This window comes from Hipposideros armiger, unplaced genomic scaffold (assembly GCF_001890085.2).
Source record: "Hipposideros armiger isolate ML-2016 unplaced genomic scaffold, ASM189008v1 scaffold_303, whole genome shotgun sequence".
NCBI lineage: Eukaryota > Metazoa > Chordata > Mammalia > Chiroptera > Hipposideridae > Hipposideros > Hipposideros armiger.
The window spans coordinates 488,807-502,778 of record NW_017731653.1 but is presented as its reverse complement, the minus strand read 5'-3'; the positions used below and the strand labels follow the sequence as shown (position 1 = coordinate 502,778).

Genomic DNA, 13,972 nt, shown 5'->3' with positions numbered 1-13,972 from the left:
AGGAAGGCTTTATCAGATTCCAGGTTCCCGCCTTCTCCCCTGCTGGGATTCTTTCCAGAGCAGAAGAGTCCCTTTCCATTCTTCCCCACCAAGTGGCATGGCCGACCCCCCTTGTCTTGCCTGTGGACCTGCCCCATGCCACTTCCCTTCTCCCTTGGGTTTGGGCATTCTGTACCTTTCCAGGGCTGGGCACTGGGTGGGGGCGTAGCCACCTTGAGGGCCAGCCCATAGGCTCCTTGGAATGAATGACTGTCCCTGATCAGGAAGGCCCCAGGTTCCTTGTCCTTCAGCAGGGCAATGGCTGGGGGAGGCAGGAGGAGAAGTTTTCACAGCGGCTGACTGAGCCCCATGTAGCCCCAGGGCTCTGCTAGCCAGCTCTCCAGGCCTCTTGCCCTAACACCTGTGGCAGTGTTGGGCATCTGGGTACAGAACTTGAGAGTTAACAGGGCATTGACAACATTGAGTCTAAACCTCCATGGGCTAACAGCCCAGAATCACCTGCTAGTGAGAGGCTCAGCCCAGAGTAAATGCTGAGATGGAGAGGAGGCAGCAAGGGCATTGACTGGATGGCTGGACTGGGTCTAAAGCCCAGAGCCAGAGAGAGTGAGAGGGGTGGGTTGGCTCCTCACCTTGGTCACGGGACAGGTGTGGCTTATACCAGAACTTGGACGTATCCTGGACAAACTTGACGTTGCTCTGGCTCTCTTGCATGGGGGGCTCTACGACAGGGGAGGACTGAGCTTAGCCCCGGGGCCATGCCCATCCCTGGGAAAAAGGGTTCTCCCAAGGTGGCCCCACCTCCCCTCCCTCCCTCAAGGCCTTTATACCTGAGGGCTGGGGGGTGTTATCCAGGAGCTGAGGTGCAAAGGTGACATGGTGACTGGTGCCTCTGGCTGGTGGTGATGCCTGCTCTGGACCCCAGTGGCCTGGCTGTTGCCCAGGTCCTGGCAGGTGGCGTTTCTCAGGAAGTGGGGGCTGGGTGGGGCCGCTGATGTCATAGGATGCCGCCAGGGGGAAGGCAGGAGTGGGTGAGCTCTGAGGCGGCTCCGGGCTGGCCACAAGCCAGGGCATCTGGGAAGGCACAGGGGTAAGGGGGGACCCATCCGGGCTATCTGGGGGGTCTCGAAGGCCCTGCCAAGGGGCATGGCGGAGGCCAGGCAGCGTGGTGGGCACAGGGCCCCTTGGACTGGCACTGTCTGTGCGGCTCCCTGGGCTCCTCTCCTGAGGCCAGTCGTTGGGTGAACTGGGCGGGGAGGTTGGGGAGAAGGGGCTGGAGGCTGGAGGCTCAAGCCCACTTCTTGATGGCAGCTCAGGAGGCTTTTCAGCGCCTCCCTGGGATACAGGTGACAAGGCTTCGCCAGGACTCAGTCTCTGAGTGGGCACCAAGGCGGAGGACCTTGTGTCCTGCTGTCGGGTACTGTGGGGGAGGGAGGGCAGGTGGTCAGCAGGGCCTCAGAGCCCCCGTTGTAAGCTGTCCCCCACCCCCAGCATTTAGTGTCTATTTGGACAAGGAGGTACCTGCCTACCTTTCCTTGACCTGGACTGGGCTGCTGGTGTGCAGGGGTGTGGAGGGACCAGACAACTCTGAGGAGGCACTGCACTGGGCATCTCGGGGAGACCGAGGCAGAGTACTGTGCCCACTGGGGCCCTCCCTCCAGGACACTGGCTCAGGTGACTCTGCAGGGAAGGGGAGAGGAGAGGCTGTGAGCCAGGAACAGGCCTTCTGTCTGGCTTAGCTCATTCTCACTCTGTGCCTTCCCCACCATCTTCCAGAACCCTCCTCTGCCCTGGGCACTCCCCACCCCAGGGCCCCTCACCTGCAGATGTCAAGGGTCCTGCTGGAGCCAGGTGCCCAGGCAGCCGATACCTGTCCCCTCCCTCCTCTGCAGGGATCTCGTAGCTCAGCTTTCTGGATGATGGGTAGGGCGGGCTGCCCGGGGAAATGGAGCCAGCCCGTGGGGAGTGGGCACCGGGGCTGGGATATCCTCTGCCCTCGCCTGGAGACCCGCAGCTGTGAGGCACCCGGCCATATGCTGGGCAGTAACTGGGAACTGCTCCTCCATAGCCGTATGTCACCAGGGCAGGGTAGCCTGGATGCCCATACCTGCTTTCAGGGCACATGGCGTAGGAGCAGCCCTCATGCCCTTCCTCTGCCTTGGGTGGCTTCAGGCAGCTGTAGTCAGGCATTGGGGCATGGTGATGCCCGCAGGCAGGCAGCAGCAGGGGCAACGGGTGCCCGGGCCGCACTGGGTGCAGGAGAGACTTGCTGGCCTCGCTTGCCCACCCCTCTCCAGCCTCTCTCTCCAGTCGAAGCCCATACAGGGCTGTTGTGGGCAGCGCCAGCTTCTCCTCACAGGCAGGGCAGGAGCATAGGGCAGGCAGCCCAGGGTCCTCCAGAATCACCACCTCCCGGTAGCCTGGGGAGCGGTAGCCAAAGTCCCCACTGGCCGGTTTCCCTGGCTCAGGGGAATAAGGGTATGGCCCCTCGGACAGCGATCGGCAGAGGCGCCTCTTCTCCACTGAGGCCTCGGCATAGACCTGGGCAGGCCCCTCGTAGCCCCCGTAGGCCAGCCGCCGCCTCTCCAGGGTTCCCTCTGGCCGGTAGTATCCCCCATTGGGAACCCCAAAGGGTTCCCGGTAGCCCTGGCGGCAGGAGCAGTGGCGGCTGAGGGCAGGTTTGTGGCCCGAATATGTTCCGAGATGGGCGCTTCCTCCCACAGGGGGCTGCTCTTCGTCATCCAGGATGGCTGTCTCACGCCCAGCCCCCCGGCCCCCGCTGGCCACTCCACAGCCTCCCAGGAGGCGATCTAGCTCCTGTCGCTCAGCAGCCGTTGGGGGTGGCCGGCCAGGGGACTCTGCAGCTGGCTCCGTGGTCAGCGTGGATGAATGGCCCGAGTCGCTGCTGATGGACAGCAGCGGGGGTGGGGGCGGCTCTGGAGAGGGTGCTGGTGGGGTCTGGCGAGGGGTCCGCTGCACCTGGGCATAAGGACTGCCATCTACGGGGCCACGGGTGTGGGTCAGGGAGCCTGAGTGGAGAGGATTGGGGAGGGCAGGTAGGGAAAAGAAAGTGAATGAGAGGGGACAGTGCTGGAGAGTTCAGCTCAGGGGGTGTGTCTTGGGACGGGGATCTGCCTGGGGAGGAAGGCGTGTGCCCCAAACCTCTACCTCCCACACCACCACTCCCGGGCCTGCCACACACCGTCCACACTGTCCTCATGGTGCTGGTTGAAGTTCTCGTAGGAGTCCCAGCGCACAGCAGGCTCTGCGGTGTTGTAGTCAACAGTGACCGAGGGGTCGTTCCGTGGGGTGTTTCCTGTGAAAGGCCAGGTGGTGAGGAGCAGCGAGACAGCCTTCAGCGCCGCCGACCCCAGGCCCTGCTCTTACCTTTGATCTTCTCGGGGCTGGAGGAGAAGATGAATTCGACCGAGGCTTGGAAAGGGAACCTCTCATCTGTGAGGAGTGTATAGTGAGGAGCCAGGTCCCCCTCCTGCCTGCCCGCCCTCACCTGGGGTCCAGCCCCCATACCACTTGTCTCTAACTCACCAGTCCAGGCTTCATCCAGCTGGTCTTTGGGAAAGGTGAGCCGTGATCCGTGGATGGTGCACGTGTGGAACTGGACTCGGAATACAAGGGTCCGGTCTGTCCCCCGGCCACCCTTGTGATAGCATGTCACCTGGGTGAGGGAGACTGGGGTCAGGCCCTCATGTCTACTTATACCTCCTCTGTGCTTCCAGCCTGTTGACTGCCTGGCCAGAGCTCTGCCCTGCCTCAATCTCAAGGTGACCCCCATCTAGGAGACTCCCTTTTCACCCTCCAATCTGGACTGAATTCATGATTCACCAGAGATTGTGCTGCTGGCAGAAGATAACACCACCCGCTGCCTCATCCCCAAGACTCCCCTTGTTGCCAAGGCCCCCTCACCATGACATCGCCTTTGAGAAGGAGGGCTGGCTCCAGGCTGATGCAAAGTTGCTGGGGACCTGGGCCTGCAATGTGACTGTGGAAGAGAGGAAGAGGCAGAGCTGAATCAGAGGCCCTCAGGTTCCGGGGTGGCTGTGAAGAGTCAGGAGGGAGCTGGGAGCTGGGAGTCTGAGCCCAGAGTGAGAGAGACCTTTAGCTGAGCCTCAGCGTCCCCATCTGTAAAATGGATTCTGTGGTGGTATTAGTTTTCAGGTATAGTGGCTGGAGCTGGAGGTCCAGGTGTCTGGGGAGGCTGGAGAAACAACTCCAGGGAGCAGGGGCCTGGGAACACAGCACTCACTAGATTCCAGATGTGTAGACGAGCTGCATGGACTGATAGATCTTAAGGAAGGGCTGGAAGCCTGGAGGGAAAAGAAGGCACATGAGGGGTGCTGAGTGGAGGGGGTGAGGGACAGACCCCCCTTGAATACTTCCCAGGTGGACTCACCTGTGCCAGGTTCAAAGGCTGGCAGCATGGGCACGAGCACATAGTGTAGGAAGAGAGGGCTGCTGTTCATTCTGATGGAGCCAGACAGCAGACCACTGAAGTAGCTGATATATCTGGTGGGGGATATGTCAAGGAGAACATAAGCCCCTTCCTCTGGAGGTCCCCTTGTATCATTTCAACGGTGCACCCTTGGAAGGCCTGCGCTTCTCAGCACTTCCTTCCCATTCAAGCCACCAGAAAGTTCTTCCTTGCATCTAAGCTCAATCCTTCTTGCTGCCTCAAAGGTTTTGTACTTGCTGCCTCCTTTGCCTAGAATGATCTTCCCCCAGACCTTTGTCTCATGTTATAGACACAGGTCCTGACTCTCTTCTTTATCATAAGACTCAGCTTTATTTTATTCATAGCATTTGTCATCATCCAAAATGACCTTGTCTATTTATTGCCTTCTATTCCACTAGAACGTAAGCTCCACGAGAGCAGGGACCTTGTTTGTCCTGAATTCTCAGCACTTGGCATAGTGCCTGGCACATTGAAGGTGCACCATTAAGGTGTGCTATGTGAATGAGAAAAACTTGGCCTTGGTAGCCATGGAGGAAGCTGCTCCTACGGCCCATCCTTCCCCTACCCCCGGCCCCCCCACCCTCCAAGGCTGCTCACCGGCGCTGGGAGGGCTGCAGCTCTGTGGCCACCTTGTCCTCGCAGAACTTCCGCATGGTAAGAGTGGCCAGTGCCTGGTCTGCCCTGGGGAGAGTAGAGTTAGTGTGGGGGATGAGAAGCTGGTCTCCCTTCTGGTCTCCCATTCCTAAGCCCCAGGGGAGAGGTGAGAAGGGTGACCCCCCCCCCAAGTCTAGAGGAAGCCTAGAGTGGTGGTAAAGAGAACTAGAAACCCCATGTACAGTCACTTCACTAGTTGTTGGACCTCAGGCAATTGTTCCCTGAGCTTATTTTCCTCATCTGTAAAATGGGGCAATAAGACCATGTTATGGGTTGAATCGTGTCCCCCCAAAAATATATGTACCTCAGAATGTGACCTTATTTGGAAATAGGGTCGTTGCAGATGTAATTAGTTAAGATGTCATACTGGAGTAGGGTGAGCCCTTAATCCAATATGATTGGTGTCCTTAGAAGAAGAGAAGAGACACAGACACACAGACAGGAAGAAAGCCATGTGATGATGGAGGTAGAGATTGGAGTGATGCAGCTGCAAGCCAAAGAGCATCAAGGATTGCCAGCCACCACCAGAAACCAGGCAGAGGCAAGGAAGGATTCTACCCAGAGTCCCAGAGGGATACCTTGATACCTTGCTGGGATACCTGCTGATACCTTGATTTTAGACTTTTAGTCTCCAGAACTGAGACAATAAATTTCTGTTGTCTTAAGCCACTTTAGTTTCTGGCACTTTGTTACAGCAGCCCCAGGAAACTACTACAGATCATCTGCTGGGAACTGTGGTGAAGTTCAAGTGAGGAAAAGGAGGTGGCAAAGTCAAGTTTATAGTAGATGGCTCTATGAACACAGAGGTGGGCCTCATGGGAGATGGCGCCTCAAAGACCAGCTGGAGGAAGGGCCGTTGGGGAAGGGGACACTCAGACAGGCACAGGGGAGCCTCACCCCGCAGAGATCTTGCTGTAGTGCATGTAGGCAGAGACAATGACCCCGAGCTTACTCTTGCTCCCCTGAGGATAGAGACAGGGATTGAGGTCTGCTGGGTTCTTAGGGTGAGGGCATCCCAGCCCTGCAAACCCAAGATCCCAGCCCACCTTGCAGTACAGTACGACCACGTGCTGTGGGTCAGCACTGAGCCAGGTCTCCATGGCTTTGCAGATGGAGCACAGCTTGTCCAGGGGGGGCGCGTGCAGTTCAGGCCAGCCAAAGTCCTGGACCTGGAGGGAGGGGAATGCGGGGGTGGAACTGGGGGTGGAGGCCACGCGTGAAGAGAGATGGGCGAAAAAGGGACAGGGTGTAGGGGTCTGGGGCAAGGTCAGCTTGTTGGCTGTCCACAACAGCCTCAACACTTTTCTCACTTGTACCATGTGTTGATACCTGATGCACCCATGCTTTGGGGTGTCTCAGGTATATGCCATATGGGAAAGTGCTGAAGAGTGAAGTAGATGCCAATTGCCACTATTAATAAAAAGGTGGCTGGGGGCTTCTGGGGTGGGGGTGATTTGGTTGAATGGCTTTAATCCCCTCCTACCTTGGGGTTTAGGCGGGTCAGGTCATGTCTTTTCTCTGAAAGGTTGAAGAGCTGCAAGAAAAAAGGGGGCTTTAGACGGAAGTGACCTCAGGCAGCGAGGCTGGTGGTGAGTGGAGGTGGTGTCACCCGCAGTTATCCTGCATCTTTTTCCAAAATGAGGAGGTTGCTAAGGACCTGCCCAGCTGTGAAAACCGGATCGTCTACGCTCCAGGTCAGTTCCAGAGGTGCTTCGGAGCCCCGCCCCCAGCCCCGCCTTCGAGGGTCTGACGTCAGGGAGCAGCCTGGCTCATCTGGAACTCCCAGCCCTCTTATTGGCTGACTGCGGCAGGCCCCGCCCCTCACCAGGTATTTGTCGCGGTGCTTGGATTGAAGCACGTGAGCCAGCTCGCGCAGGTGGCCCCGGTGTCGCTGCTCGTCGGGCCGCGCAGGGAAGGCGGCGGCCAGGATCCGCTCAGTCACGTAGGTGAGGTCCAGGTCCCAGCGACGCTCCATGAGCGGGTCCAAACTGAAGCTCCTGAGAAGGGGCGAAGCCTGCGTAAGGAACGGAGGGCTGGGGTGCCGGAGGGGGCCCTTGTGATGCAAGGGTGTCTGGCCGACTGCAGGTGAAGCCTCGTGGATCCTGAGGGTGGGTGGGATCACTTGGGGGGCGGGCTTTCCCAGAGAACTTTGTTGGGGGGCACTGCACTGGACTGAGGTGTGGGGACGGCGGAAAGGGCTCGTGCGGGACCACCCCCGGCACCCTCACTTACCTGGGCAGAGTGCTGCGCTGCTTTGAGTGGTTCAGAGACTTGGTGGATCCCTGGTGGATGACATGATATAATGAGCATCTCTTTGGGTGCTCGCCCCCTCGCTAGGCTCCCTATTCCAGAGTTCCATGAACTTCTGTTCTCAGAAGAAACCTAGGTCCTTACTTCCAGAGCTACCTGTTGCCGCCCCCCTCCTCCAGCATCACCTTACCAGGTGCTCTATGCGCCTCACCGGGGCCGTGTTTCTCCGCTAGAGGGAGATGGGGGAAGAAAAGGGAGTGGTTAGGGCAGGGGCTGGGACCAGACTGGGCCTGGGGATAGTGGAGATAGCCTGCCCGTGTCCCTGAGAGGGATGTACTGGGCAAGGAAAGGAGAGTCGTAGCCCTCAGCCGGCCCAGAGAACAAGAGCAAAGGGCTCAGACATTTTTTCCCTCTCCTTCCGGATGACCAATATCAACGGCAGTACATTCAAGGTAACCTCCTGGGGGTGCCCCCCTCAGACCTTTGGACACCTCAGCCAGGTTCCTTGCCTCCCTCACCCCATCCCAGAGCACACTCACCAGCTCTGCGGGAGGCAAGGCCTGGCAGGATGAAGTTACCTGGAAGGAGACCAGAGTAAGGGGCTAAGCTCCTGGTGAAATGGGCTCTCCTGGGCTTAAGGATGGGGCCACCCCTTAGCTTCAGCAAGAAGGTGAGGGGTTGTCAGGAGATGGGCACAGGCTCCAGCTGAGGTTCCTCTATTTAAGGGAGCCTCCCCTCTGGCCTCTCGGTCCCCCACCCCCATGCCCCCCATTTGTTGCTCTTGGCTCCCAGCCCTGTGCCCACACAGACCCCCATTCATCCAGCTACAGGGCAGGAGTTATATATAGAGCCATGCAGGCAGGCCATGGCCAGGGACGGACACTGGCCTCTTTCACCGGGAGACCCCGCCCCTGGGCACACAGCTCCTCAAAGCCAGCTCCAAAGCCCTGGGAACCCCCACACTTCAGGAGGGGGACCAGGGGACCTCTTCAGAGATGGGGCCGTCTCAGGTCCCCAGTGGACAGTGGGTGCTATCTATAGTTTGTACCTTCTGCCCAGCCTCTCCAGGGCCCAGGACAAGACCCACCCAGGCATCCTGAGGCCCCTTCCCCAGAGGGAAGGCACAGCCCATCCGGCTGCCCTGTCTCTGAAATCCTGCTCCCCCATCCACCCACCCACCCCACCCTTCCTCCTCCTCATTCTCCTCCTCTTCCCTACCCCCACCCTCTCTCGCCAGCTGCAGCCTGGGCACAGCACCAAGACAAACGCGCTGTCGCTGTCTAGCTGTCCACACGCCTGGGCCAGCCCTCCAGGGGGTGGAGTAGGGTGGTTCTTAAAGGGCCCAGAACCTCTCCTATCCCAGCAGGGGTTCCCTTGGGTGGAGAAAACTGTTTCAGAGGAGGAAGGGACCCCAGTCCCCCTCCCTCCATCAGGTACCCACCTTTGCTTCACATTTTCTGTGCGTGGCCACCTTGCAGACTAGAGAGGGATAGGGGGAGGAGGGGTTAGCAGGGGCCTACTGGGGCAGTGGAGGGGTGGCCCTCTCCCATCTCCCAGGCCCTGGAACCAGACCCTGGGACTTCTAGGACACCAGCTGTATTGAGGTGGAGTGGGGGAGCAGGGTCAGAGAATGACAGTGGGGTACTACTGCCCAGGCCAGGCCAGGAGGGAACCAGGGTAATGTTCTAGGGTGGGTGGGGGTGAGGACGAAGGGAGGGAGGGAGGGAAGGCATTGGAAAGTACTGGATCTCCTGGGTTGCTGAGGTGTTTGTCAGGGGAAGCAAGGGCTGTTTGGAGGGAGGCAGCTGCCTCTTGGCTCCCGTGTTGCCCAGTCCAGGGGCAGCATGCACATTACGGTTTATGTTTTGTGTGTCTGCCCGCTGGAGTTGTACAACCCAGTGGTGCTGGGCAGAGGCTCTCAGTCACAGAATAGGGTGCCTCACCTCTGCAAGAGACGCCTGTCCCATCGATGGTCACCTTACACACTGCACAGACTGGTGGTTTCTTCCGGAAAACCTTCTCCCGGAAGCTGTGCGGCTCAGCTTTCCTAGGCTAGGTAGGGGTGGAGGGACAGAGACACAGACAGAGGTATCTGTTGCCAGCGGGCTCATCTTGGGACTGGGCCAGGGCCTTAGCACTGCACTGGTTCCTTTCTTCCTCCATCCTGATTAAAATCCCCAAACGATTAATGTCCCCAAACTCGTAGGACACTTGGCCACTGCTGTTTCCGGCCAGTTGTGGGGGCTGTCCTCGACAGTGCATGGAATCTGGCCTCTTGCGTCACCCTCACTGGGTCAGCTCCTCCCCAAGGGATCACTTGGGCCCCTCACGTGGCTCTGGTGTGTGATACCCTTGTGGTCACTGCTACCCCAAACACAAGAGCTTTCCTCCTGATGGGGGGGTGGGTACTCTCTGATTCTTCTCTATGAGGGGCCCCCCCTCTCCCGTTTCTCCTTCAATTTTGTCCTCCCCAGATGGAGGCCCAAGTGCAGAGTGAGCAGCAGGGGGTCCAGACAAGAATGTACGAGGTCAGTCACACAGCACCCAGACTGACCAGTGGGAGTGGCCTCAGCCAGTCCTGATCCCCTGGCTCCTGCTGTCCTCGCTCTAGGCAGCTGACATGCCTTCCTCTCCCCACCCCCCCACCCCCAAGAACAACATGTTTACTCATTGTGCACTGAGGCGGCAGGCAGCAGTTGTGTAAGGAGGTGGGTGGGAATGCTGGAGGGGGAGGCAGAGGCATGACATTGGAGAAAATATCTAGCTGTCTTGCTACTTCTGGATGTAGTGAGCACCCTGTCATTTGAGGACATTGAAGTGGGGATTCCAACATTGAATGGGGCTGGGGGGTGGTCCACATGTTGTGTCCGGCCCCTCCCTACCCAGAGGTGCAGTGAGGCAGGAGGCTGGGATGCCCCCTTAAGTTAAGGCCCAGGCCTACTTCATAGCATTCGCATCCCTCCCACTGTGGTTCACTTCTCCCATCTTGTCTAGGGACCATTTTTGCTTCCTTGCCTCCTCTCATCTACCCATTTTTCTCCACCTCTGAAGTTCAATTTCCTGCCCCACCCCCCTTCTATAGTATTGTCTCGCGTTGCCCTGAGCTGCTGCTTTTGGGGTAAGGCTGAGAAAATGTGGGGAAAGGAAGTGATGGGGCCTCCAGGCCCCCCAGCCTGGGGACCCAGGCAGCACCTCTGGTCTCTTGGCTATCTGTCCCTGAAGCAGCAAGATTAAGCCAGCAACTGAACTCTCCTGCGCTGGACCAACCGTGCTGGACCCACTAGGAAACTTGGGTATCTAGCATGAATGGCATACACTGATGATGTCGGCGGAGAGCAAACCCCCAATGTCTAAGGCACTCCTGAGACCTGGCTTCCTCCCTCCCTTCCTTTGCCACCCCCCCCACCCCCAATTTTCCCCAAAATTCTTGGCTCAGGGAAGGTGCCTGATCTCTTAGCCCTGCTCTGGGGCTCCAGGATGGTACCCAAAAAGGTCCTACAATGAAATATACCTGGACGTAGGTGTAGGGAGCCAGGACCCCCAGGGTTGGTATGGGCTAGGGCAGGAGGTGATAGAGGAGCCAAAACAGACACCAGGTTCTGCTCAAACCCAAACTTCTGCGGCGCATACCACAGCCCTGGCCACCCCAAAGAGGCAGAGTAATGAGGGGATGTAGGGCAAAGGGAGAAGGCTGAGGGGGAGGGTCTGGCCTGTATCCTGGCCCCCTCCCCCACCTCCACCCCTGCTCCTTCTCTACCCAGCTGGTGGGCACTCCTACCCTGCTGGTGGCCCGGCTGCTGTCCCTCCTCCCCAGGGCTCTGAGCAGCCTCTCCACGGGGCCGCTGGACTTCATGGTGTCCGGCTGGCTTGGGTGCTGGCTGCGGGGCCCGAACAATGCTGGGGCCTGGCCCGGGGCTTCCTGGAAGCAGCCTGGCGGAGGCAGCCGCTTCCCCTGGGTGGAGGGTAGGCTGTCTGGCTGGTGTGAGGAGAAGCCCAGCCCTGGAAGCGGAGGGGAGTACAGGCGGGAAGGGGGCAGGTCGCTGCTCCAGGAAGTGGGGGGGAGGATGTGGCGGAGGCCAGGAGATCAGATTCCCAGGATCTACCCTGCTGCGAGTGTCAGCCCAGGATCTTTTGACCCCACGCCCCTGCTCTGGAGCTGCCCCATGCCCAAGGATCCACCCCATCCAGGGATCTGCTGGGAGCCTGAGATCCAGCCCCCAGTGGGGCGGGGCAGGGTGGGGGCAGGGTGGGAATTTAGGTCTCAGGGCAGGGCTCAAGGGCCAGTGGGGAACACCGTGTCCTGGCCTGGCCAGCCTCCCAGCCTGAACTCTTAGGCTCTCTGGGGACTTCTAGTGGGGAGCAAGGGGAGCTGGGAGTCACAACCCCAGTCAGCCCAGGATTTCCCTGAGGGTCAGGGAAAAGGGGACTGAAGGCCAACTTCCTGCCTCAGTTTCACTGGTTGTGAAAGGAAGAAAAGGAAAACATGCACATCTCCCCGCTCCCCGCCATTCACACTGGAAGGCACATTCCAGCCAGAAAACTGCTTTGCCCACAGGAGTGATCCATTCTCCTTCCAGCCCAAGGCCATTGGAGGCCCTTCTGAGAGCCTACAGCTGCTCAGCTCCTGACACAGTCCCGTATGCACTCATTCCCTGGGCTTGTTTCTGCCTAACCTCTTAGATCCCTAGCCCCTCTTTGGAGCCCTGTCACTTAGGCCCTCCATAGGCCCTGGGGCTGCCCTCCTCCCCAAAAGCCTAAGTACTACCTTCATGGCTTTCCTGGCTCTGCTCTCCTTCCTCAGCAGCTGTCCCAGGACCTGAGGACTGGACAGGAGCCCCCCCCTCCCAACATATACTCCTCCCCACTCCATGGGCCTCCTGCCTCCCTCCTGGGAACATGGCCAACTTCCTGTCCCGCAAGTCAAGGGAAGGAGGAGGTGGATTGGGGCCTTGGAAAGGGGGGTAGTAATCTTCCGAAAATGTAAGGGGTTAATGGCCTGAGGGTCCTCAGCCCCAAGCCTTGGACAGCAGCCCCTTGGAGCAGCAAGAGCTGTCACTTGAAAGAATGTGCAAATATGCCCCCCTCATTTGCATGGTATTTACTGAATGTCCCAGAGCTCAGGCAACTCCCCCAGCTCTGGCATCTCCCACCAGGTCCTTAGACTTCCCTCTCCCTCCCTCCTGCCCTGCCTCCTCTGGGATGAGCCACCTTTTGGGAGCTCACTCAGGACCCTTCCCTGGAACTGCCTGGGCTTCTCCCTTGACGCTCTAATTCTCCTAGCAGGTCAGGAAGTCTGTCCCCAGGGTACCTTGGCCAGAGGGAGGCATCTGTGTGAAAAAGCCTGGGCCCCTAGCCTGTAACTGGAGAGGGGCACTGGCTCTGCAACCCACTCCCAACCCACCAGCTCTGGCTGGGTCCCAGGACATTCCAGGCCCCTGGCCAGTGTGGGCAACTGGGCCTGGTGTCCAGTCCCCAGCCCTGCTGGGGGGAGGAGGGGCACTGTGGTAGGTTGGGTGGCCTTTCTCTATTCCTATTGCGCATACCCTGACCTGGACCCCTCCAGCATGCTTCTTTCTACTCCTGCTGCCTCCAGAGGAGCTGAAAGTCCCCTCACTTAGCAGTCGCCCTCATCCTCTGACCCTCACTCTTCTCCTGGGAGGCTCACTAACCCCTGTGTTGGGTGGCCAGGGAAGCATGGCTTTGAGACCCTTCCCACCCTTTGGGACACCTCTGAGGGAAGATGGAGATAAGCGTGCTGCTCCCTCAGCCGGTGCTGAGAGGAAAAGGAGCTCACTGGGGCAGGGCTGGGAAGGCATGGCCAGACCCCCAAGGACCCTCGCCCTCCTGCCTAGAACATTCCAGAGCCTGTCAACCTCTCCCCCAGGCTGGCCCCCTCACACTCCGAAGCCTTGGGTTTGTTTGGAGAAACCCCTCCACCCACACTCCCCCTTCCTGGAAATAGCTGTGGTTGGATGAGAGTCTGGGAGCCCGGCCGCCACGGAGGAGGGGTGAGGCCCAGCGAAGGAGAGAGGGAGGAAGGCGGGGTACATGGGTGTGCCCAGAGGGAGCTGGAGAATTGAAAAGTAGCAACACAAGGGGGCCGAGGAGTGGGCTGGAAAGTCAAATAAGCCTCATCTGTTCCCGCTTTCTGCCTCAGTTTCCCCAGATGTTTAGTAGAAAAGGAAAAGACTCAGGCGCACTCCCAGGCCAGTGCTCGCGCGCGGCCGCCTGTTCCCGCCCGCTACAGGGCCTGCGTGTGGGGGAACGTGCCCCACGGTACTCGAGGAGCGGCGTCCGGTGCGGGGCGCGCGCGGGTGCGTGACGGGAAGGAGCAGCACCGTGCCTGCGCAGCGTGTGCGCACCAGGACGAGCGAAGGCGTGACGGCCCCAACTAGAGTGTGACCACGGCCTGCGCCCCGCCCCCTGGTCACCTTCCCAGCAGCCAGCTGTCCCAGCTTGCCGGGGCCCGCCAGATCTCCGATCACCGACCCCCAGCCCCGTGCCCGCCCCGCTCCCCCTGGAGCCCCGGCGGCCCCACGCCCCCTGGCGACCGCCCCCGGCACTGCTCCTCGGCCGTGACGCACAAGCCGCCGCCCTCCC

At 59.5% G+C, this 13,972-nt stretch overlaps 2 protein-coding genes across 6 annotated transcripts in view; one reads left to right on the top strand and one right to left on the bottom strand.

The window, feature by feature from the left end:
* SPRYD3 (SPRY domain containing 3) overlaps nt 1–6,013 on the top strand; it is a 23,154-nt gene extending 17,141 nt beyond the window's left edge. Inside the window, exon 12 of the mRNA XM_019659740.1 lies at nt 5,534–6,013. The gene's annotated coding sequence lies outside the window, so the exon portion shown is untranslated. The remainder of the gene's footprint in view (nt 1–5,533) is intronic.
* TNS2 (tensin 2) overlaps nt 1–13,870 on the bottom strand; it is a 16,140-nt gene extending 2,270 nt beyond the window's left edge. The window contains exons 1-22 of one of the 5 annotated variants that reach the window (XM_019659732.1): nt 12,138–13,870; nt 9,316–9,424; nt 8,814–8,851; nt 7,912–7,950; nt 7,563–7,601; nt 7,355–7,404; nt 6,948–7,119; nt 6,606–6,656; nt 6,169–6,291; nt 6,020–6,084; nt 5,066–5,149; nt 4,409–4,521; nt 4,262–4,322; nt 3,922–3,997; nt 3,544–3,673; nt 3,385–3,450; nt 3,200–3,313; nt 1,818–3,026; nt 1,527–1,677; nt 828–1,417; nt 630–719; nt 176–301 (exon numbers count right to left, since the gene is read on the bottom strand). In XM_019659732.1, coding sequence (XP_019515277.1) covers nt 176–301; nt 630–719; nt 828–1,417; nt 1,527–1,677; nt 1,818–3,026; nt 3,200–3,313; nt 3,385–3,450; nt 3,544–3,673; nt 3,922–3,997; nt 4,262–4,322; nt 4,409–4,521; nt 5,066–5,149; nt 6,020–6,084; nt 6,169–6,291; nt 6,606–6,656; nt 6,948–7,119; nt 7,355–7,404; nt 7,563–7,601; nt 7,912–7,950; nt 8,814–8,851; nt 9,316–9,424; nt 12,138–12,242 — 3,601 coding nt within the window. In that variant the 5' untranslated portion in view covers nt 12,243–13,870. Of the gene's footprint in view, nt 1–175; nt 302–629; nt 720–827; nt 1,418–1,526; nt 1,678–1,817; nt 3,027–3,199; nt 3,314–3,384; nt 3,451–3,543; nt 3,674–3,921; nt 3,998–4,261; nt 4,323–4,408; nt 4,522–5,065; nt 5,150–5,426; nt 5,467–6,019; nt 6,085–6,168; nt 6,292–6,605; nt 6,657–6,947; nt 7,120–7,354; nt 7,405–7,562; nt 7,602–7,911; nt 7,951–8,420; nt 8,474–8,813; nt 8,852–9,315; nt 9,953–11,150; nt 11,553–12,137 lie in introns of those variants that run through there. The other 4 variants (XM_019659733.1, XM_019659735.1, XM_019659734.1 and 1 more) reach the window with 4 other exon arrangements.
* Nucleotides 13,871–13,972: the final 102 nt, after the last annotated feature.